This window comes from Juglans microcarpa x Juglans regia, chromosome 5S, assembly GCF_004785595.1.
Source record: "Juglans microcarpa x Juglans regia isolate MS1-56 chromosome 5S, Jm3101_v1.0, whole genome shotgun sequence".
NCBI classification, from domain to species: domain Eukaryota; kingdom Viridiplantae; phylum Streptophyta; class Magnoliopsida; order Fagales; family Juglandaceae; genus Juglans; species Juglans microcarpa x Juglans regia.
In genome coordinates, this window is record NC_054603.1 from 15,447,589 (window position 1) to 15,472,779 (window position 25,191).

Genomic DNA, 25,191 nt, shown 5'->3' on the forward strand with positions numbered 1-25,191 from the left:
AATAGGGCTTTGCTAAGAAGGTGGCCCTTACAGTTTGCTCCATTTCTCATGGGCTGTGACTTCTTTTCTATCGCCTAATCCTTGACTATTTGAAGTTGGCACCGCTTAGCTCCACTCTACTGCTTGGAGAATCTTATGTGCTGCTATGTCACACGGAACATGGTTTTGGAACCTTTCGGTAAGGGGTACCCCAATTTGACGGCCCATGAGTTTTTAGATGCCATACATTTAGGGAACTAGAGGGTAACATTTGCTCCTTTCGTTCCTACCCTCCTTATCGCCTTGCTTGCTTTGAGGGTCACCACTTGAACGCCAAGCAGTGGCAGAAGAAATTTTTCTTTTTGGGCAAGGATGGGAATGTCCTGTAGAGAGGCCAATAAGGCTTAATTCCCAGTTTGCGCCATTTGGTGAAAGGTCCGTGATGAAAAAGCCTTGACTGTTACCCTTTCCCAATAGGACAAGCTCATGTGGAAAGGGTTTACTCCTAGTTGGAGCACAATCATGAGTCTGTTTGGACAAAGGCCCATTTGGCAAGGGCCTATATTGATAGGTTTTTGGTGATGCCCTACTGCTACCTCGCCAGAGAAAGAAGGGAAGCGGTCCCGCCATGAGGCTTAAAGGGCAGCTGAGCCTCGGTCTCACGAATCTCTTGTCCGAGTGGGCTCCCTGGACTTTGACGGTTTGGGCAATTTTATGGGGCAGGTCCTTTCAGACCTTGCTACTACCTTTGATTTTGAGTTACCTTCACAGGAACTCGACTCCATTCGATAGCCCGAAAGGGCTCCCTAGATTTTGACTTTCTTTCGCCTTTGACCCCACAAGTCGTCTTGGAGTTGGTCAATGAAGATGATGTGGACATAGACTCCGCTTTTGCTTATGGCCTTACGGACTCTACTACTGGCAATCATGACACGATCTCAATGGGAGGAATTGAGATCAGAGTCCAACTGATGAGGCTCAAGTCGGGATTGGTTCTCAAATTGGGTAGTTTGTCAAATTGAGTCCTCGATTCTCCGTTTGAGCTCAGATCCTTATTTATATATGGTTTTGGTAGGGCGGGGACCAGCTAGCGGCCTTGATTGTCGATGAACGGTCTGACTTGGAAAATGAAGTATGGTCCAGGCCTAGAGACTAAGAAGACCAAGCCTAAGGTGGTCTTCGACCAACTTGGTGGGTATATCACGTCCTTAGAGACTGAGAAGACCGAGCCTGAGGTGGTCATTGACCAACCTAATGGGTATATCCAGTCGTTGGAGGTTGACTTGGCTGGCTTGCAGGAAGATGTAGTCATTTTCGGCAACGAGCTCGACCAAGAGAGGAGGGAGGCTACTCGCAACCACTTCGAATTGAGGGTGCTTTAGAAAGAGCTTACTTCCAAGGAAGAACAATTGTCACACTTTCAGGCGGAGTTACAAGGGGCAAGGAAGCGCTACAAAGAGTTAGCAAATACCACATTGGATGTTGTTGAGGCATGCCACCACCTAGGTTTGACCTGGAGGAAAAGAAGAGGGAGTTGGAGGAGCTATCATGTTGGCATGAGGCAATGAAAGAAGATCACGATGGGATGAACAAAAGGCAGAGCGAGCTGTTGGACTACTTGTATCGACTAGGCAACAAGGTTAAAGATCGCGACCAACATGTCAAGGAGTTGGAGTCTGAGCTGGTTGCTTCTGGCGAGGAGGTTGCACACCTTTCTCCTCAACTTCTGGCGGCTAGATCGGTTTACAATAAGGCTTTCGGTTATGGTTATTGTGCCAGCCTAGAGGACTCTGAACCTTGAGCCTTTCAAGCCTGATCAGGCAGTTGGCCAATATGTTGACTCTCTTGGGCATGACACCATGCTTGATGTGTTCCCCATCTCAACTCCTCCAGCTCCACTAGCTCCTCCTTCCTGAACATAGCCCCATTTTTGTTTCTGCTTTATTTTTCTTTCTTTGTTGTACTAGCCATCTTTGTACAAACCTGGTATTTTAAGTGGATAGATATTTTCCCTCATTCCGATGAGTCATGATGTTTGTTTCTGATTGCTTTGCTTTATGGAATTTGTGTTATATATCCTTAGTACGTTTTCGAGCATTGTTATGGGGAAGGGAGTGTGGTCCGAGGACTTGCGTGATCTATTGTTTACCATTAGTGAGTCTGGTGACTTGACATTAGTGGTCGAGCATCACAGAGTTTGAGGACTTGTGCGCCCTATTGTTTACCCACAACAAAGTTGGTGACTCGACATTAGTGGTCTAGGGTCACGGAGTCTAAAGACTTGCACTCCCTATTGTTTACCCACATGTGTCTCTCATATGTCGCCCTTACATTTTTCTGCCCGAAGGGCATTACCTGGTAGTAGTATGGCCCTCAGTCTGTCACAAATGAGGTCTTCTCCCCATCTAGTGGATTCATTCGGATTTGGTGTTATACCCTGAGTAGGCATCCATGAATCTCAACATTTGGTGCCCTGTTGTGGAATCGACGATCATGTCGATCTGTGGTAGTGGGAAACTGTCCTTTGTGGCTGCATATTTCTCTATGTTGAACGACCTCATCTTCTGGTGGACTTTTTTTTATGGCGAGGTTGACACAAAGATGGTGCTCGATGACTTCATTGTTTATTTCCAGCATGTCCTCGTGGCTCCATGCAAACATGTCTCTATACTCAACTAGCAGTTGTTTCAAGGCTTCTCAGAGCTTGGGTTGGAGTCTGAGTGGTTCATTGAGCAGTTGTTTTAGGGCTTCTCCGAGTAGTTGTGCTTTTCAGCCGCTCTAGGTGGAGGGCTACTAGTTCTAATGGTTCATTGGGTTCTGCTTGCTACAAAATTTCTTCATCCCACGTTCTTACACCTTGGTCAAGAAGGACTGGCGGTGGGGGTGGGATTTCATCTCGACCCTTGATGTCTGTTGTACAGAGGTCTGCTCCTCCCGACCTAAGCTCTTGGATGTAACATTCTCGTGTTAGGGTCTACTCGCCTTGGACTTTCCCTATTCTCACCTTTGTTGAGAACTTCATATTCAGATGGTAAGTAGAGGTGAGTGCTCTGAGGTTGTTCATGAATGGGTTCCCCAATATGGCGTTGTAGGATGAAGGGGCCTTGACAACAAGAAAGTCGATCATAACGGTGGCAATCTATGCTCCCTTTCCAGTCGTGACAGGTAGAATTATTGTGCCCAAAGCTTGTATTACATCTCCCAAGAACCCCTTCAATTGTATGGGTGATGACCGCAGTTTTCAAGGGTCAATGCCCATTTTGGAGATGGCGTCCCAAAATAGGATATCAGTTGAACTCAGTTGAACTTCCATTGTCGATCAAAGTTCTCTAGGTTGTGTAGTTGGTGAACAACAGTGTTACCACTAACGCATTGTCATGTGGGTACCAGACTCTTTGACAATCTTCTTCCCGAAAGAGATATTCTCTTTGCTCCTCCTTCTCGGCTACTTGGGTGGTATGTTGGTCATGTATACTTCCTCGTATCTCGCTCTGTAGGCGTGTGCTTTTCTTCTGAATGCCAAAGTTCCTCCCTCGGCATACCGTGATTAGAATTCTGGCAAGGGGCATCTCGATCATCCCTTCTTGATGATCACTATCCTCTTGGACTTCTACTTCATCGGTTATCTGGATCTCGCTCTGTTCCTCACCCTAGCACTAATTCATCTGGCTTCAGGTGTTATGCAATCAGGTGTTCCGTTTTGCCGCCTCCCTGCAGTTCCTCATCTCGCCTCTTTAGTGTGAAGTAGTTCTCTACCCAGTGGGTATCATTTCGATGATAAGCGTAAAAATGTCATCCTTTTTCACTCTTGTGCCATCTTCTCAATTTGTTGACCGGTCTTTTGACCGCATACTTAGGTTGTTGTGAGCAGGCCTCGGGTCTTGTCCCCTTGGGGGTGGTCACTTTTCACGCCTTTTATTCTTTCATCTCCATTTTCCGCAGTGCTATTAAGGGTTGCAATGTGTCTTTAGCATTGATGAAGCTGTCAGCCTTATCCATGAATTCTCTTAATGTTGAAGGAGTCCACCGTGCAAGTTTTGCCGTGAATGGACTTCGGCGCCACACCCCCTAGAAGGGCTTCTTGCTTAATCTTCTCATCTTGCTCGTCGGTGATTAATCACTCTTTATTGAACTGGGTGAGGTATCCCTTCAGGCTTTCTCCCTCTTTATGTTTGATGGTTAGGAGGTATGCCTAATTCCTAAAAAATGTCAATTGATCCCAGTCATAGTGCCCCGAACCAGCTTCTTGCCATATTTATATCATTAATGTGGCACTTATCAATAAATCATAAATAAGTTATCAAAGTGTAAGTTAGAGGCTAACTTACAAACTTTTCGAAGTTAGAGAATCGATGTGGATGGAATCAAAGTTATTCTAAGTTAGGATTTGAATCACTAAGAAAGATGTTCATAATCAAAAGGGTTCCAAAATTAGAATTTACAAAACTGGCCTTAAACTTTCCAAAATTGCCACTAAGGCCTTAGATTTTAAGTATTTGCAATCGAGCCCCAAAATTCAGCAAAATTCACAACTATGTCAAACTTACCCATCGCATGGCATGCATCTTTTGAGGCCTATATGTGATTTTAAGCTTAAAACCTTTATGGATGCTTGTGTGTTCAAATTCATCAAGTGGCAACTATGATTATAACCTTGAAAACTTAGATTCAAGTCATACAAATTCATCCCAACCCTCAAGCACTTGATTAAGGCCAAAACATCATTAAACCATCCATTAAGCATATGCATGATGTTTCTACCTTTTCTTTTACCAATAAATGTTTTAAAATCTAACTAAATCATGTATTTCCATTCTTATGCCAATCACAAGGCTTTTCTAAATGCTCTTTATTCAAGCCTAGGCAATTTAAGCAAAACTCCACAAAATAAACTTAAATGAAGTAAAATTGATGCATGCAAAATAATCAACAGAAGATATGAATTTATAACCTACCATGGGATGCTTTCAACCTCAAATTTAAACCTTCAAAGTTTATTCCAAGAAATTAGTAAATCATATAAAATCAAATTAAGACATGCCATGGCTAAAAATTAAACCCAAGTAATTTATTCATTCAAAATTCCCACATGGATCCGGTTTGCATTTAGCATGGTAATCCTCAATAAAACTCAATTAAAATTTCATTCCTATGCCATAAATTAAAACCTAACATGCTATGCTAACACTAATCAAAGGATAGGGCAAGGTTACTTACCAAAAATCGTGGTCCGTGAGCTCCTAACACAACCTCTCTTCAAGAACTCTCTCAAACACACTAAGAGGGGATGGCTCTCATGAATTTTCAAAAAGAAAAAGAAAATAATACTTTCAATAAGTGCACAAGGCCATGCTAGCTGTATCCCTAGTTAGTCGTAAAAAGAAAAGAAAATATCGATAAAGAGATGTAATGACATACACATAAAGGTCATCACTCAACCACGTAGTATTGACAGTACCCAACCTTCAACGGACAAACAATCCAATTTATAACACTTACCAAATGCAACGGTCTCCACTATGGCAGCTTCAGACCCAATGGCTATCATGTCATCAGTGCCGGAAGATCACCTCAATGGAAGCAACGGCTAGAAACCTTCCTTGTAAAACAATTGTCTATATTTTCTCATAATACTTTCCATGTATTCATTAATCACATTCTAATGGTAATATACACCTTGTATAGTTGTAAAGCCATGGTATAAATATGAGCACAGACTCTCAATGTGTTTCTTTTTTTTTTTTTTAATCCTTTTTCTTCAGGAAATTATAATTAAAATCAAATAAACATAAGATTAATGTAGATTGAATGAAAGAAATAAAAAATATATATAAAAAAAAAAGTCCATAAGAGCATACTCAATCGAATAGGCAAATACAAATAAATTGACACAAATGGCTAATAAAGCATAAAAAAAAAATACCACATTGGATTAGGCAAGTTACTGAAATAAGAGCTTTGAGCTACAGTAAAACCAAGCTGTAATGCACGTCCTCGTGGTGGGATATTTAGAAAATAGATTTTAAGAAAAAAAGATGGGAATTAATGATCCTACTATAATTTTTTATTTTCCTTCCTAGTATATGAAAGATTCAAGTTTAAAACTAAAATATATTCTATAACTATAAGAGAGGGTTTTGCTGCAGAAATCATTAAGTTAATTTAAAATGCCTTTTACAAAATTATCCTTTCATACATTACATAAAGCTTGCCTAGGCTTCTATCACTCTTTCCTTGGCCATGTCTATCCTAACGCTTCGTCCTCATGTTGTCCCTGAGAGAGGGAGGGACATACATAAAAACTAAATTAAGTTGAATACTCGGTAAGTATTACTTCATACAGTCAAAATATACTAACATAAACTTTCAGTCATGCAAACATCATTAATCATACATACTTTATTTAAAACATTAATTTCATTTGAAAACATTACAAGGTGAGTTTGTCTTTAAAATAGTTTTCCTTCATAAAATATTTCTCACACCTTGTACCTTCATTTATAAAGAAACTAAAGCATACATGCATTCATTCATTCTTTTCACTTTCTTTTGGCCGGTACACACTATTACGCCCTGTGTGTTGGGGTTAGCGGACTTTTGAACTTGATTCCTCCCATGGTCGCAGGTTGGGAATCCCCCTCAGTCAGGGGGTAGCACTGGGTGTACTGCCAGTAGTACCTATTGCCAATACTACTTAACCTGGTATTGCAATCTACGTAGTCTTTTGGCACCCATTCATCTAGTCATGGCCATTATGTATTTTCATACATTAAAACATTCATTTCCTTTAATTCATTCAGTCCTTTCCTTTTTCATACTTTCGGTCAACAGTCCATTTATTCATAAACATCATTTAAAAGCATAAGCTTAAACATCATCTTTCAAGACATCATAAACTCAGTTCATGGCATCCTTTTAAAATCTCAGTTCATCACATCGTTTAAAACATAATTTAAAAGCACAAGGCATAAACCTCAACATTTCATTTCATGAAAAATACATACAATACATACTACATATAACATTCATTCACATGCATACACTTATTACTGTGGGGTACGTAAATAAGGGTTGCCAATGAAGGCCTTTACATACATATACCTTTAAACCTTATACATAGCATACTTTCGTAAACAACATTTCATAAAACATCGTAAAGGAAAAAAATTTCATTTCATATCATATCATTTAGAAAACTCTAAGAGAGTATGAACATAATACTTGCCTGGACTTCATGCCATACTTATTTCATACAGTTCATTCATGTGCGTGTCGGATGACAACCTACATGCATACATAACCTTAACGTCATTTCCTACACTCTTCCTTCTATCCCCATCTTCTATGTTTTCCTTTATCACGTTTTCTCTTTCTGGGACCCTCTTAAGGTCACCTTTTCCAAACACATAGCCTCCTACTTCACGTTCTTATCCTTCAAGGTGAACCTCCTTGATTTACCTTAATGTTAAGGCACATTAAAACCTTCATCTTGCCCTTCCTATCAACCTCATTCTGATGCATAACTTGAACCAACCAAGTCATGCGTCCCATTCCTTGTCGATACACACGTCCCTTCCTTCATGTATCCTAACCTACCATTGATCCTTATTTCCATCCATGCATACCATACAACTTTAAGACAACTCTGAGGCTTAAATTTCATGTACCTATGCTTAAGACAAATTATGCATTATAGATAGTAAATATGCTCGGTGCATGTGTCCAACCACATTACACATGTACCATGCCCCTTTTATCACCTAAGAGCAACATATAATCTATTGAACGCCCACTTGTGTAAACAAGCTCCATACTCTGATACCAACATTCTCTTAAACTCGACTAACATGACTCTTCATGCTACCCGTCCAACTACCTAGTTCATCCCAACACTTAATATGACATAACCCTGCTCACAACTACACCTACCGTCACATCATGTAGCTCAAACTACTTCCAAGCTACACCACTATCCATCACTTCACCTGGCATCCCACCACTTCACTTCAACCACACGATCACATCACAACACTTTGTGACATGCCATACGACACATCACAACTTCACCACATGGAATACACTTCACGTGTACTCCCTTCACTTCACACTACACTTTGCACAACACAGCCCATAATGCAACACAACACACACTTCACAACTACGCCCATCACTTCACTTACAGAACCACAACACACTTCATATCACTTCATTATACGCAACGAACTCCACAAATACCACAGCACAGTCCATAACCAACTTCACAATAAAACTAACGAGGAAAAAGGGAGAGGGATTATGCCCTGGGTCGGGACAACCAGTTGTGTTGCTCGCTATTCGGCAAGGCCTCATGGTGTCGGAGGCAACTAGCTTGGGTGGTGGTCGTTCCTTGGTGGTCACTGCAGTGACCATACCATGGGACTATCTCGAAGGATCGGATCTAGGGTTTGGTGATTAGATCTTGGTTGTGGAGGGCAACACAGTGGGGAGTTCATGGGTGGTGGTGGAAAGGCCATGTACATTGGCGGCTAACAGTGTGCAATGGCTGTTTAAGGCAGTTGGAGGCATAGATCTAAGTTATTAGGCATTGGGTTGAGGTGGTGGGTGTGAGGTGGTCTCATGGTGACCCTGTGGGGGCGGTAAGGGGAGGAGCACGACGAAGCTGGGTTCCAAAGGGCCAGGCCAAGGGTTACAACAGAGTAAGGGAGAGGGAGAGCTCGGTCAGACATGGAGGAGCAGAAGAGGCTCCAACGGCGTGCTAGTGATGTCGTGGTGGCAGGTGGTAGCGCACGATGCCCCTAGTAGCAGCGGATCTAAGGATATTGATGGAGAGAGGGAAGATCTACGTCGGGGCTGGGGGAGGAGGTGAGGCTCGATGGTGAGCTCGTGGGCTTCTCGTGGTGGCAGAGTGGAGAGAAATGGAGAGAGCTACGGGCTTCGGCTTGGTTGTGAGGAGAGAGAGAGGCCCATGATGAAAGAGATCGGCGGTGGGGAAAGTCGCCGGTGATGATGTGGAGGTGCCAACGGTGGTGGTGCAGCTGGGCTGCAGTTGGCGGCAGTGGGACGTGTGAGAGAAGAGAGGGAATCGAAGGAGGGGCATGCGGCTATTGAAGGGGAAGAAAGAGAGGGAGTGTGACGCCCCGACTCCCACGTACAAAAACACCGGAATCGTGACGTCAGGATGATGACAACACGGGTCACGCATCCTAACGAAATGTGCTCAAATGTGTGCAACATGCAAAAGTACACAATAAAAATCACAGCGGATAATATAAATAAGTCATCTAAGTACCAGAAGTTTAAATACAAATATTCAAAACAAATCATTTTTAAAAAGTTATACAGTCATCCCAAAATATATTACAAAGGCAAATACATAATAATTGATAAAACATATCTCGATATACGGGAGCAATCCCAGATCACTCCTCCAATGGAGCCAAGCTTAAGGCTCGTCATCCACATCTGCATCAAAATCTGCGATACCATAAAATGGTACCACAGGTAAGTAATAATCCAAATAACCCTCGGGATAAAAACTCATTAATGCAACCAACAAACAGATCCCAAAATCTCATTTTTTCCGAAAATGATTATTTTCCAACACACAGCAAAATTCCAATTTGGCCCAAAAATATAATCCGTCATTTTCCCAGAAAATGATTCACACAAAAATCAACCATTTATCAGACACTGTAAGTAGGAATCACAGGCGGGACACAACCACCATCCCTGCTTATCACCATCCCTACCGCGTGCACCATAGGTGGGAATCACAGGCGGGACTCTACCACCATCTTTGCTTACCACCATCCCTACAGTCTCTTTTCCTTTTTCTCAAACCAGTCAATCCAGTTGTTTCAAACACATTCAAAATCATTTCACATGAAAATCAAATTTTGAAATAAGCACATGAACATGTATGCAATCATGCGAAAACCCAGTTTTCAGTTACAAACATGAACATGTGTGCAAATATGCCATATACATGAAACAACACCACAACAACAACCAACAATGCAAACCAATCACACAACAACTCCGTCCCCAATCCATCCGACCCCCAAACCCCTCGGACTCAGTCCGGCATAACCAACCAGTTCACAGATAAAATGAGTTAGTGCAAAAATACATTTAAATCACGAAAGTTCTTTGAGAAAATACTTACAGCACTTTAATATATTTTCCGAAGTATCATCGAGCTGCAAGAAGTGGTGGCTCAGCAACGTAACAGTGTAAAATACATTGTGGCCGTGGGTCTCAAAAACCCACTTTTGAACGGGGACAAACCAAGACCCGAAATTGATAGGGTAGGGCTTAGAGATGTCGGTGAAGCTAGTGGTGGTGGTGGTTTGCCGTGGGTGGCGGCGTAGAAGGCGGTTTAAGGCCAAAATACCTAAAACGGAAATGTGGATGGTGGAGCTTCACCGATGGCGGATCGGAGCTGGGAATGGGTGGGTTAAGTTGCTAGGTGGTCAAGGATGAAGTGGTGAATAAATGGTGGCCGAAGGTGGCGCGACTGCGGCGCGCGAGCTCAAGAGGTGCCGTGGCTTGGTGAAGGGCGTGGGGGCTAATGGCGGCGTGGAAGGAGCTGGGAATGGAGGGGGTGGTCGCCAGAGGGAGGGGAAGAAGATGGGCTGGGCGGTGAGGTGCATGGCGCCGCGGTGGTGGCAATCTGGGTGAGGCGACGAAATGCATGAGAGAGAGGGAGGCAGCACTTCGTGCGGGATAAAGGCAGAAGAAAAAAGAAAATGGAGAGAAAAAAGAAAGAATAAAAGAAAAAAGGAGGAAAAAGAAAAGTGAGGGAAAGAAATGAGGTCCAATCCTCACATCTTGGATCACAAAAATGATCCAACGAAAAAGATTTTAAAACAGCAAGTCATTTAAAATAATTTAAACGTAATGATAAAATGAAAATAAAATAATTAAATCCAACAATCAATTAATTTAAAATAAAGAACAATTTAAATGCATCACAATAAGAAATATTAAGAAAACATATCAAATTTAATTTTCACAACTTAAAGATCATAAAATAAACCATTTAAAAATCCGACAATTTTAAAACAAGAGAATAAATTTTTGAATTAATAAAAATAATCCTTCAATAAAAATACACTAAAATACGAGGTGTTACATCCTCCCCCCTTAAATTAAAATTTCGTCCTTGAAATTTGTAAGGCCATACATCACGCTAAAGCAGGATACAAGATACAACCAGAACACGCTTGAGACAACATACCAACACTAACACCCAAACAGGCATGAGTAATGTTCTCTCAAGTCTACTCCCATATGCAATTCCATCATACTCGCATTAGTCTCCCAATGGCATTTCACGTCCAGTATTCATTGGGTGGCTATGTTATCCAAAATCTCTCTTTCTCACAAGAACCTTAATACAAGTCAATAAATTCCAATGATTAATAGCTCCATACAATAATCTATGCTAACCTCAATCAACTCCTATGCTACAACTTCTAAACCTCCATTGAATTCTACCTTTGGTAACCTAATGACCACTTCCAAAGTTAACCATCAATAACATAATTGGTCCAACTGAGTAATTAATCTCCAACTACAAGTATCATCTCAAAAATTCAAGTCACCTCTAATTCCTCAAAATCCGCACAAAATCCGAACTCCTAACTACAACCAAAAAATATCACGCTTCTGCTGCACACTCTGATGATTCGCCACATGCATAAAATTTATGTCCTCATAAAACTAACACCATCGAGTACAAGATGGCTCTATACCTACTAATAAAAAACTCTTACCACATTGCGTAGAAAATACTCTCTTTCCCAAAACCATGAGTTATCACTCATATTCCTCAAATAACTCTGCTGCCTTAATCAAAATCAATATTCCACAAATACATCCATTTTCATAGACAGAAAACCAATATCAATCAACCTCAACATCCCAAATTGCAAACAAGTAACATCACCCCAAAATGCGCTCATCTCATCTAAGATAAGGAAATTACCCTAAAAAGCTCGATTCCAACTCGGTCAACCGATAAGAGCGCTTATAAACTTCTACCCCACAACCTAAACCCAAAAGCTCATCACCTACATTCTGAATAACATCTAATCTAGCGGTGACTAAACTCACTACGAACCACCATTGACTTCACCAAAACATTATCAAAACCTTCATGGTAACTTGCCCACCTACTTCTACTCCTATAAGCTAGTATTAGCACGACTAGTTCCTTCAATAGCACATCACTATTAAACCTCAAGGCAAGCCATACTGCTCAAATCATCAATCCACCAAAAGCCGAAGCAAAGCATCCAAGAATCCTAATGCTATATTAACTCACATACTTGATCATATTATCCACCGCTGATGCCTAAGCTACAACTTCCAAGATCTTATCATACACCAAACATGATGACCCATCAATCTCTCTTCAAGTTAATAGCAACGTCGTCAATCCAACCAACTGGATGCTCAATCTCCAAAGAAAGTATAACCTCAAAATTTAAATTCCTAGGTAACCTCAAGCCACAATTAATTCCTGTAGATAATCACAATAATTATTACCAACCTTCATTCCATTGAGTAATCCGCTTCGACTACACACTCTGATCGACTCAAATCAATAAAACATCATTTTCTGAACTAGATCAACATCTTCAATCCTCAGAAAATACACGAACCTGATCATTACCTTCCATCTCCAAAGAAGTTCTCTCCTGAAAAATTCTCATATTAGTAACTCAACTCTAATCAATCCTATTATAATTCAGCCCTTCAACTCGGCAATTCTAAAACCTTAAATCAGATAAGAATCATTTCCCGAAATCTTCAAGGTCGATGACCTTAAATCTAAAACATTCACCTTATAAAGCTTGAAAATTCTAAAGTCCCAAATGTTAACAAACTGCTTATCAAAGTTGGCAAGATCATAAACTTCTAATCTAAGTAATCCTTCAAATGTTTGTTGAACCTACCATCTTAAATCCAATAAACTTATTTCCTAAAAACTATAGAGCTACAAACCTTAGATGAACTTATCATAAATCTAACCTTGAAGTTGTTGAACTTACAACCTCTTATTCTAAAGCTTCTGGCCATATCTCCACGAAATCTAAAACCTCAATTATCCTACTCCCCAAAGAGATCACCCAACCAAACCGTTCCCTTTATGCCTCCAAATTACAAAAGCAAACCAAGTCGATAAAAGTTCAAGCCTACTACACTCAATATTTATACCTAACAATAGCATTCTCGATCGCATCATCTTCCTGCCATAGTGTAACCCTTAATCTCACTTTCAACTCAAGCAAATTAAAATACAATTGTAGCAAAATAAATTAAAATACGACAATACAAAATAAAATAAAATAGAATAAAACTAACAATAAAATATCATAAGACAAGATGAAAAAAAAATAAAAAAGCAGTACACAATAAAATAATTAAAAGAATAAAATAACCTACCATAAAATAAAACAAATAAAATAAAATAACATACAATAAAATAAATAAACAAAGATAGTAGTATACAATAAAATAAATAAAACCAATAAAAACAACATACTTTAAATTAAATAATTTAACTTACGACTTTAAAAATCAAAATTTTTGGTACTTCACCTAAGGGACATGTGGGTTTACCCAGAGCCGAACTGCTCTGATACCACCTGTGACGCCCCGACTCCCACGTACAATAACAAGAGAATCCTGACGTCAGAATGATGACAACACGGGTCACGCATCCCAACGAAATGTGCTCAAGTGTGTGAAACATGCAAAAGTGCACAATAAAAATCACAACGGATAATATAAATAAGTCATCAAAGTACTAGAAGTTTAAATACGAATATTCAAAATAAATCATCTTTAAAAAGTTATACAGTCATCCCAAAATATATTACAAAGGCAAATACATAATAATTGATAAAACAAATCTCGATATACGGGAGCAATCCCAGATCACTCCTCCAACAGAGCCAAGCTTAAGGCTCGTAATCCACATCTGTATCAAAATCTACGATACCATAAAATGGTACCACAGGTAAATAATATTCCAAATAACCCTCGGGATAAAAACGCATTAATGTAACCAACAAACAGATCCCAAAATCTCATTTTTTCCGAAAATGATTATTTTTCAACACACGCCAAAATCCCAATTTGGCCCAAAAATATAATCCGTCATTCTCTCAAAAAATGATTCACACAAAAATCAACCATTTATCGGACACTGTATGCAGGAATCGTAGGCGAGACTATACCACCATCCCTACTTACCACTATCCCTACCGCGTGCACCGTAGGCGGGAATCACAGGTGGGACACAACTACCATCCCTGCTTACCACCATCCCTACCGCGTGCACCGTAGGCGAGACTCTACCACCATCCCTGCTTACCACCATCCCTAAAGTTCCTTTCCACACAATGAGTACTTATCAGAGCACTGTAGGCAATATTCACAGGCGGGACTCTACCACCATCCCTGCTTACCACCATCCCTACCGCGTGCACCGTAGGCGGGAATCGCAGGCGGGACTCTACCACCATCCCTGCTTACCACCATCCCTACAGCCTCTTTTCCTTTTTCTCAAACCAGTCAATCCAGTCGTTTCAAACACACTCAAAATCATTTCACATAAAAATCCAATTTTCAAATAAACACATGAACATGTATGCAATCATGGGAAAACCTAGTTTTCAGTTACAAACATGAACATGCGTGCAAATATGCCATATACATGAAACAACATCACAACAACAACCAACAATGCAAGGCAAACATACAACAACTACGTCCCCAATCCATCCGACCCTCGAACCCCTCGGACTTAGTCTGGCATAACCAACCAGTTCACAGATAAAATGAGTTATTGCAAAAATACATTTTCCGAAGGATCACGGAGCTGCAAGAAGTGGTGGCTCAGCAACGTAACAGTGTAAAATACACTGTGGCCGTGGGTCTCAAAAACCCACTTTTGAACGGGGACAAACCGAGACCCGAAATTGATAGGGTAGGGCTTAGAGATGTCGGTGAAGCTAGTGGTGGTGGTGGTTTGCCGTGGGTGGCGGCGTAGAGGGCAGTTTATGGCCAAAATACCCAAAACGAAAATGTGGATGGTGGAGTTTCACCGATGGCGGATCGGAACTGGGGATGGGTGGGTTAGGTTGCTAGGAAGTCAGAGATGATGTGGTGAAGAAATGGTGGCCGAAGGTGGCGCGACGGCGGCGAGTGAGCTCAAGAGGTGCCGTGGCTTGGTGAAAGGCGTGGGGCTAACGACGGTGTGGAAGGAGCTGGGAATGGAGAGGGTGGTCGTCGGAGGGAGGGGAAGAAGATGGGCTGGGTGGTGAGGTGCACAGCGGCAGCGGGCTGGGTGAGGCGACGAAATGCATGGGAGAGAGGGAGGCAGCGCTTCGCCCGGGAGAAAGGTAGAAGAAAAAAGAAAATGAAGAGAAAAAATAAAGAAGAAAAGAAAAAGGAGGAAAAAGAAAAGTGAGGGAAAGAATGAGGTCCAATCCTCACATCTTGGGTCACAAAAATGATCCAACGAAAAAGATTTTAAAATAGCAAGTCAATTAAAAAAATTTAAACGTAATGATAAAATGAAAATAAAATAATTAAATCCAACAATCAATTAATTTAAAATAAAGAACAATTTAAATGCATCACAATAATAAATATTAAGAAAACATATCAAATTTAATTTTCACAATTTAAAGATCATAAAATAAACCATTTAAAAATCCGACAATTTTAAAACAAGAGAATAAATTTTTGAATTAATAAAAATAATTTTTCAATGAAAATACACTAAAATACGGGGTGTTACATGGAGAAGGGGAAAGTGAGGGGAAAAAGGAAGGGAGCTAGGGTTTTAGTCTAGGTCATTCATCTAGGGGTCCTAAATCTGATACAATGATAGAGATTTAAACACTAATTTAAACCAACTAAAATATCTAGATAAAATTTAAATACAATATCATAAATTAAATCAACTTTATATTATAAAAATACTATTCTTTCATCATTAATTAAAATGATGAAGTTTGCTAAATATTTTTTAAGAGAATAAAATCATCTAATTAAATAAAGTTTTTAACATAGAATGAAATAATGAATACTAAATAATACTCTTAAAAAATTAAAATCATTTAAATAAAATGATTTGATAACTATATTATTTTCAGGACTTCACAATATAAAAAGACTTACTTGAAAATTAGGCATGGTTAAACAATACTAAAATACCCCTCTTAAAATAATTTTGGACATTTAAAATATTTTGAAGGTTTTAAAATATTGGGTTCCATTTAAAAATCACTTGGAATATTTAAAAATAATGATTCAAAATTTAAAACATAAAAGTCGGACTCGTGACCAATTCAAGAGAAAAATGGGAGGGTGGTCACACAAGGCTTTGATCATATTTGGCTGAGAACATGTAGCTCGACCCAAGCCTTTCTTTAATGTTCTCTTCCTCCAAAACACTCTCTCTTCAATCCTTTTCTCTCGGTTTCTTGTTTTTGGCTCGATTTCTTGCTGGTTGTTCTCTTAGTTTGTAACATCCATATTTTAGTGTATTTTTAATTGAAAGATTATTATTATTAATTTAAAAATTTATTCTCGTATTTTAAAATTGGTTGGATTTTTAGTGGGTTTATTTTTATGATTTTTAATTTTGTGAAAATTATTCTGAAATGATTTCTTATAGTTGATTATTGTAATACATTTAAATTGCTTTTCATATTAAATTAGCTTATTATTGGGTTTAATTATTTATTTTCATTTTAATCACTGTGTTTAAATTATTTTATTTCACTTGCTATTTTAAAATCGTTTCCGTTGGATCATTTTTGTGACCCAAGATGTGAGAATTGGACCTCATTTCTTTCCCTACATTTTCTATTTCCTCTTTTCTTTTTCTTCCTTTTTCTTCTTTTTTTCCTTCTTTTCTTTCTTTTCTTTTCTTTTTCCTGGCCTCTTCCCGCGCGGCACGTCTCTCCCTCTCCTTTCTTCGTCCGTTCCTTCATCCTCCCAGCCTGCCGCCGTGCGCCGGCAGTGATCCACACCGGCCGGCCCTCCGTCCTCCCCAGCCACCGGCGACCACCACCCTGTAATCTCATCCCCAACCGCGCCGCCGTTAGCTCCCACGAGCATCACCAAGCCTCGGCACCCCTTGCGCCGCTGTGCCGCCGTCGCGCCATCTCCGGCCACCATCTTCTCACCACATCATCCTCGACCTCCTAGCAACCCAGTGGACCTAATCCCACCTCCGATCTGTCACTGGTGAAGCCCCACCATCAATATTTCCGTTTTGGGTATTTTTTTCACTCCAACCACCCTTTGCGCCGCCACCCACGACCAACCACCACCACCACTAGCTTCACCGACATCCCTAGGCCCTACTCTATCAATCTCGGGTCTTCGTTTGCACCCGTTCAAAAGTGGGTCTTTGAGACCCTCGGCCACAGTGCATTTGGCACTGTTTTGTTGCTGCGTTGTCGCTTCGTACAACTCTGTGATCTTTCAAAAATTATATTATAGCATTGTAAGTATTTTTCCCAAAGAACTTTTGAGATTTAAATGTATTTCTGCGCTAATTCATATTTACTGTGAATTTGTTGGTTGTGCCGGACTGAGCCCGAGGAGTAAGGGGGGTCGGTTGGATTGGATGATAGAATTGTTAGTGTGAGACTAGTTTATGCTATGAAATTTGTTGGCTGTTTCGAGTTTAAATATTGGTGTTTTGAGTTGGATGTTGGTCATGGTGAATATTGGTGATTTTTAGGAAGTGATGATATATCTTGGAATTATGAGGGTTTTAAGTTTTGAGATATTAAAATAGGTTATTTTAGAAGTTTAGGATTAAATGTCGAAATCTGTGATTGATTGAAAACTTACGGAAATTATGTTATTATTTTTTTATAGGTGACGATTTATATTCGACTCGATATTTTTGAGGAAAATTCTGGTAAGCTAAGTTGTTCAGGTAAGCGGGGTTCCTATGCTTGGCCTTACACAAATTATTTGAGACTGAGGTTGATTTTCTGAAAACTTTGCATATTTTTGTGGTGAAATGAGAACTTGGGAAAAAACAAAAACCAACCTCGGTCGTTTATTTGCATACTCATGAAATCTGTACGAAAAAAGAGAAAAATATGTTCTAACATGCATTGTGTAGACATGAGCTAAATTCTGTCATGTGATTTTTGAAATATGAAAAATGAGCGATATTGAGAATATGAAAAGTTGTGTATTTATTTGAAAAGATATTCTGGCTTTTGTGTTCAGTGTGTGTAAATTGTCTGATTCTGTTTTGATACTCTGTATTATTTTGATATAACATCTGAAAACCTTTGGCATGGTGTACTGATTTTCATATCTGACTTTGTCTCTGCTTTGCTCTGCTCTGCTCTGCTCTGTTATGCTCTGCTCTGTTTGGGTTGGTACCAACTTCTCTGTCTCTGAGTGCACCCACTTTGGAAACAAAGTGGTTTTATTGTGGTCTTTCCTGTATGCACACTCGGGGCTCCGAGAAGAATAAAGGAAAGATTTCACCTCTGTCTCTGCCTGGTTTGGCCACCGGGGTTAGCACAACCCTACCACGGGGGTGAAACATGGTCTCTGCTCTGTTTGATGCTCTGTTTTGATCTGATGATGATACTCAGTCTTAAAACCATCGCTCTGTTACTTTTGAAAATATGTTCTGCTCTACATGATAACTCTGGAAAATGTTTTGTTCTGCATGCTATACTTTGTAAATGCTCATGTTTGCACGCTAGCATATGTCCTCTGCTTACTGAGTTGTTGATAACTCACCCCCTATCTTCAAAATATTTTTTAGATGATGTGGAGAGTCCAACTGAGGACCTGGATTAGATTGGTGTGAATGATTAAGCTGTGAGAAGATGTTAGAAGAATGAATTCTGATGTCCTTTAGTTTTAATGTCTTTTCGATTTATTTATATTTTGGGCTTGGGTTTTAGTAAGACTTATGAAAGTATTAGTTTGGTTTGTTACGACTACCGAGAGATTTTGGACGCCTTAGTTTATTTTGCTGCAGTAATGACTTTGTAGAGTTTTCAATGTGGTTTTTTTAGACTACATGAGATTGAGTTTTGCTAATAAAGTTTTGGAGTTTTATTTTAGTTGTGTTGGGAAACATGTTCTTAAGTGGCAGGTAGTAATTCTCCGGGCCAACCGGGTTTGGGGCGTTACATAGTTTCCCCACAACGTTCCTCTTAGTTTAATCAAACATTTGTGTTTATTAACATTAAATGATAATTAAAAATATGATTGTCTAACTAATAATTAAATTAGAATATGATTATTAACATATAATAGGTAGAACTGAAAAATGCGACAAAACAATTAAATTAAAAATTATTAAAAAAATATTAAATTAATAATATTTTATTACTATATTGAGAGTAAATTGATAATGTAATGTGGGGATTGGATTTAAATGGAATAGGCAAAGGCAAACTCATGTGATATTAGCCAAAATATGAGGTTGCCTTTAGCTATTCCAATGAGAGTGCTCTAAGAACTATATTTAATGCAAGAAAAATGAAAAGAGAACACAAAAGAATCATGGTATAAAAATTATAAATGCAACAAATACAACACTCCTAAACATCAACAGAGACAAAAAATCATTACAAAATCATAACTAAATTAAAAAATAATATTGCACATGTACGTACAAGAAACACACAAATTATGCATACACTAATACAGTCAGACACTATAAGAAAACTACTTATTTGTGACCAATTAATTTTAGCGAAATGACTATTTACAGCCAAAATACGTCTGTTTTGTTCACAAATGGTCTTTTCACTGCAATTAAATGGCCACAAAAGCCAATTTTTCTTGTAGTGAGAAAATATGCCAATTGCTAATGTCTTGTCTAGAACTTGGACTAGATATGGGTGATGACATTCTTATCCACCTGGAATGCCTTCACTAGAATGTCACTCGCAATATCTGGATTCGACCCAAACACAAAATTTGCTACGGTGATAACACAAGGGTTTCGACTGCTAAAAGCAGCAATGGCGATGGCATTTCCATTGCCAACATTTCTTTGGTAATGGATGAGGTCAACTGGAAATACAAACACATCACCCTTTTGTATCACTTTTGTGATATGGAGATTTTCGGGATTGGAGCTGGTGAGGAACCCAACTTCAAGACTACCTTTCAAGACTGTCGAGATATCGGAGGCACAAGGATGGGTGTGGGGAGGGTTGATGCCCCACGGTGCATAGTCAATACGAGCAAGTGAAATGCTAAGAGTGTCAAGTCCTGGTATTTGGCCGGCTGTCACAACGGTCACCTTTGAACCGACTAGATTTGATGTGTTGCCTGCTATATGTAGTCCACTGGAGGGAAAATCGTTGGCTTGAACTGTCTCAGGATCCTTGCATGCGAAACCATTGACGACCACTACATGCAATGAAGCATAATATCAATGAGAAACAAGCAAATTGATTAATGAATTAATATTTTTACTTCCCAAAATAAAAAGTGACATACATGCCTAGTGCATGCATCATGTAAAACCTCTAGTTTTAGCTATTCTAAAGCTATATATATATATGGATTGATACAGCTTGCAAATTAGAATAAAAGAAAATATGCATGATGTACTTTTAATTATGGTCCTGCATGTTGTACCTTGACTGTTGGTATGTGCAACACAAAAATCTTGGAGACAAGTATTGTAACACCCGGGCCCAGCCAAGCCCACTTTCAAATTCTTTTTTTTTTTTGAAAGTTTATATGTAAGAAAAGCCCCTTTGAGATTTTGAGTAATTTTTAGATACAAACCCAAATTTTATTTTTGGAATGGATGGAATAGTTTTTTTATGGACTGATAATTTTTGGACAAGTTGAGTTATTTTTTTCGAAGTTGAGTCGATGTCCAAAACTGAAGAAAAGCACATTTATTATTTTCACATACTACCCAAAAACGTGGTCCCAAACTCTCCTCTCCCTCCACCGTAAACAATCACTACCACGGTTTTCACCACGTGAAATGCTGAGCACACGGATTGCATGGCAAGAAAATAACCACCGAGAACCAACTCCACGCAGTCTTAGCAACAAACTGTTGCTTTGGGAATGTCCACCATTCAAGCAATTTCAACAACCACGCGCAGCACCCATGCATGACCAACAACCAAACTGCAGCACTGTGAGGCAAATCGACCGCAAACGACGTCGAGAATTCCTTTGCACGACGGAAGACACAAGCCTCCATCACCCTCTATTTTTGACACCCTAAAACAGAGTAAGAAAATCTCCCCGTCCCCTCAGTTTTTCAGCCCCTTTACACGACGGAAAACCACCTAGCCAATCACAAACCATAGTTTGAACACTCTTCATCAGCCTTGATCAGCCGCACGTTCATCATCATCGTGGTAAGCCCATGCCGAAACTTCCCCCTGCCTCTCACATCTCTTTCTCTCACTTTATCTCTCTCTCACTCTCTCTCCTCTTTCTCTGAGTGCTTCGTCGTCGAGTTAGCCACCTGCCACTCTAGCCCCACCGCGACACCTCCTCTCATGGTAAGCCTCCATCGCACGACCTGGGTCTAGGTATACTTCCCTGAAAACAAAGAAAAATATGGCTTATGGGTTTTTACGTAAAGCTCTAGAAAGATTAGTTCTTATTACAATGTGTATTTTTATGTTGTTTTGTGACCATGGGTCTATTTATAGGAATCAGTATAATATTTTTTTTAAGTGGTTTTAATACAACTTTATACTATTACCAAAAATCTTATTTTATAGAAATATTTTTTATATTAATGTATTAGTTAGTAGAGTGAAACGGTATCGATAAAAATTTGGTAGGTATTGATACTTTAGGATTAAGAGAATTATAGATATTTAGGAAAAATAGGTTATTTGAGTATTTCAGGTTTAAGTATTGAAATACGTGTTCGATTGAAATTTATTTGACATTATTGTGGGAAAAATAAACGAGTTTAATTTTGAAAAATATGTATGTTTTGTTATGAAAAGAAATTTGAAAAACCTTAGTTATTTGTTCTGCATTACTCATGAAATTCTGTATAAGAATAAAGGATTTTCTGGCATGACTGATGTAGACATGAACTATTTTAGTCTTTTGTTTTTGAACTATGCCAAAGAGAGTGAAATATGAGATTTTGTGCATAAATTATATTTTTGTGATCTGATTCTGTTTTGTTCTGAAGATGTTTTGTACTTTGATATGATATGATGTGATTTTTGAAAATATCTGGCATGACATTTTGTTTTTGTTTCTGTTCCGTTCTAACCTTATCACGAGTGTAAAATTGTGGCCTCTATTCAGGTTGGTACCAACTTTTCTGTTTCTGGTGCACCCACTTTGAAAGTCAAAGTGATTTTCTATGTGATCTTTCTTGTGTGCACACTTGGGGTTCTAAGAATAATAAGGGAAAGATTCATATTTTGTTTCTATTAGGTTGGTCGCCGGGGTTTGCATAACCTTACCAATGGGGCTAAACATGGTCCCTGTTCTGATATAATACGATAAGATGAAGATGTTCAGTTATGCTATGTCAAAGGAATTTTGAAAAAGAATATATTTGAACTTTCGCTCTGATGTTTTTGATAACATGTTCTGCCTCTACATTCTAAAAAGAAAAATGTGTTTTGTTCTGCATTCTAAACTCTGTAAATGCTCCTATTTGCATACTAGTATATGTTTTTTACGTACTGAGTTGTTGATAACTCCCTTGTCTCCAAGAATTTTTAAGATAATCTTGATGGCTCTACTGGAGAGCAAGAGTAGGCAATGTTAGAGAGGTTTGATGTTTGTAGAGGAATAAGTGTCCGAGGGTACAAGTACTTATTTGAGAGTCATAGTTAGTAACTTGATTATTTTTGGTTATTTTGATATTATGAGTTTAGGATATTTTCAAGTCTTTGGAGAGTTTTTAAATTTCTTTTATTGAGAATTTCTTTGTTGTCTCTATAAAGGAACATGGCTATTTGGGCTGAGGAAATGAATTAATATTTTATGGAGTTTTCTAGATTTTATAGTTGTGATATTAAGTAATAATAACTAACACTCTGGACCTCCGGGACCGGGATGCTACAAGTATTATCCGTTGCCAATGCAGCAGCGAAAGCTAAAGCCCAGAAGTCCTAACAGGAGAAAGCGAGAGGCCTCCATTGGCAAAGTGTATGAGCAGGCCTGGAGCAAATATATATGGAAGATAAGTTTTACAGAGAGAGAAGAGACCAGAAGAGTAATTGAGATCTGAGTTGTGAAAAGGCATGTTTACAAGCTTCCTATGTATATAGGAGTTGGAGGCTGAGAGACAATAATAATGCAAATTAATTAGACACCATGCATTAAGAATTAGAAGTAGAGAAAGAGCAGCCTCCAATCAGGTAGTCTCCTGGCCTTAAATTAAGATGCAGGCTTTCTAACGTTTTAGATATTATTTTTGGGGCCGGCTATTATTAAATCATGTGCTGGACGCGCTAGGAATTGATCAAAGAGTTATACACTTTATTTCTACGTAATATTTGACCGAATATTACAACGCCAAATCCAAGTGGAAGGACGGTATATATGTAGTGGTTCATTTAAAAGCCATTTTCTTTTTTCTAGAATTTAATTAGAGAAAAAAAACGATAGCAGAACATTAATTCCAAATGAATTATTATTTTATAACAAATTCGATATTTTAAAGCTGCTAGATGATGATGATCTATTAATTAATTGATCCTACGTACAGGATTCTCATCATGAGAATGAGAAATTCACGATGGAGTAAATAGGAGGTTCAAATCCCTTTAGCAATAGCAAGAATATTTAATTTCTTTCACTAGTATACGATGGAGTAGGATAGCTCAATCCCGCATTCTACTACCACAAGAAATCATACCTTTTTCTGTACTTAAAATCGTCGCCAAAACCCCAAATAATCGTTGCATTTATGTATTTTCGGCGATTTTTAGTTCGCTGCCTTTTCGACAAAATTAATTTTTGACTTCTGATTTAACCCAACGATAGGCAAAAATCGTCGGAAAAAGCTTATATTCCTAGCGATTTTGTTCCGTCGCAAATCTCCCAAAAAACGACGAAAATGGTGTTTTGGTTTACCATAAATCGTTGAGAAAAATCAATTTTAGTGATATATATCGTCGTAAAAGGTTAATAAATCGCTGAAAATGATTCTTCTCGTTTCCATCGATAAAGAATTATCGTCGCTATTATGTATTCTCAGCGGGTAATTGTGTCATCGGTATAGATATTTGCAACTGATATCCACTTATTACATCACATACTAATCACTGGAATAGCCACAATTGCATCGATTCTTCACATCACCACAATAGCTTGTGTAACTTTTTTGCGGCGACCACGATTTGCAGCAAAAGATGTGTTCCAATTTTCACGTGCTCATTTCCAACGAGTTTGAATTTCGCCGCAGGGCCGCTTTGGTTCATTTTTTTCCCTTCACCCAGAGACAATGGCTAGGCTTCATTTTCTCCTTCATCTAAATAATGTTTATCTTATTAACATATAATTTATCTTATTTCAGATTTGTCTCTAAATAATTAAGTAATGTAAAATAATACTGTTTCATCATTTTTTGTTGAACACTTTTCAATAATAATATTAGGTGTTAATTTCCAATCATTTTTCACCTAAATTTTTAACACCCCGCCTAAAAAACTCATTAGGCCTTTACCTTAGTAGCCTTAATCCTAGTTAATAAGGAGTTGAATTATTCTGGAATAAGAACAACTTTGGATGATTAAGTTGGCAGAAAGGCCGTATACTTTGGGTTTAGTAGAATTTTTAGAAGATTTTTGGATGTTGATTGGTTTAGTAGTATTATTTTGGAGAATTTTTAGTGCTTAATTAATTTTGAGAAATGATGCCAAGAGGCCAATGTTAGAATGACAAGTGGCATATTAGAGATTTTGCCACCTTATTGGACTAAATAATTTGGGTTAAACTTTTATGAATTTAGGAAGGCCCAAGAGATTGGTTTATTAAGGGCCCAAGCTTTTTGGGTATAAAAGCTTAGGGGATGCAATAAGACTTTAGGGCCCTAATGCGCTAAGGATGTGATGGGCTAAAGTTAAGATGTTAAAAAGCCTTAGGCCAAACTTGGGAGATATTAATCTTAAAGCCTTTCTTGGAAGACACTAGAAAATAGGCCTAATGAAAAGGACATACGGCCAT

At 38.8% G+C, this 25,191-nt stretch overlaps 1 protein-coding gene across 1 annotated transcript; it reads right to left on the reverse strand.

Annotated features, from left to right (window-relative positions):
* Positions 1–19,891: 19,891 nt before the first annotated feature.
* LOC121267132 (putative germin-like protein 2-1) lies at positions 19,892–21,235 on the reverse strand. Its single transcript, XM_041171003.1, has 3 exons — positions 21,050–21,235; positions 20,650–20,731; positions 19,892–20,418 (listed from the first exon to the last, which is right to left on the reverse strand). Exons 1-3 carry the CDS (start codon positions 21,233–21,235, stop codon positions 19,892–19,894), a joined length of 795 nt encoding a protein of 264 aa, XP_041026937.1.
* Between the last annotated feature and the right edge of the window lie 3,956 nt (positions 21,236–25,191).

Bases quoted from the DNA above. Each gene is read 5' to 3' on its own strand.
- LOC121267132 (XM_041171003.1), bottom strand. From the start codon at position 21,235: ATGGAGGCTTGTGTCTTCCGTCGTGCAAAGGAATTCTCGACGTCGTTT. The intron at 20,732-21,049 runs GTGGTTATTTTC...AAAAAAAAAAAG, and splicing joins CTGCGTGGAGTTGGTTCTCG to AATTTGAAAGTGGGCTTGGC. The intron at 20,419-20,649 runs GTACAACATGCA...CATTGCATGTAG, and splicing joins TGCACATACCAACAGTCAAG to TGGTCGTCAATGGTTTCGCA.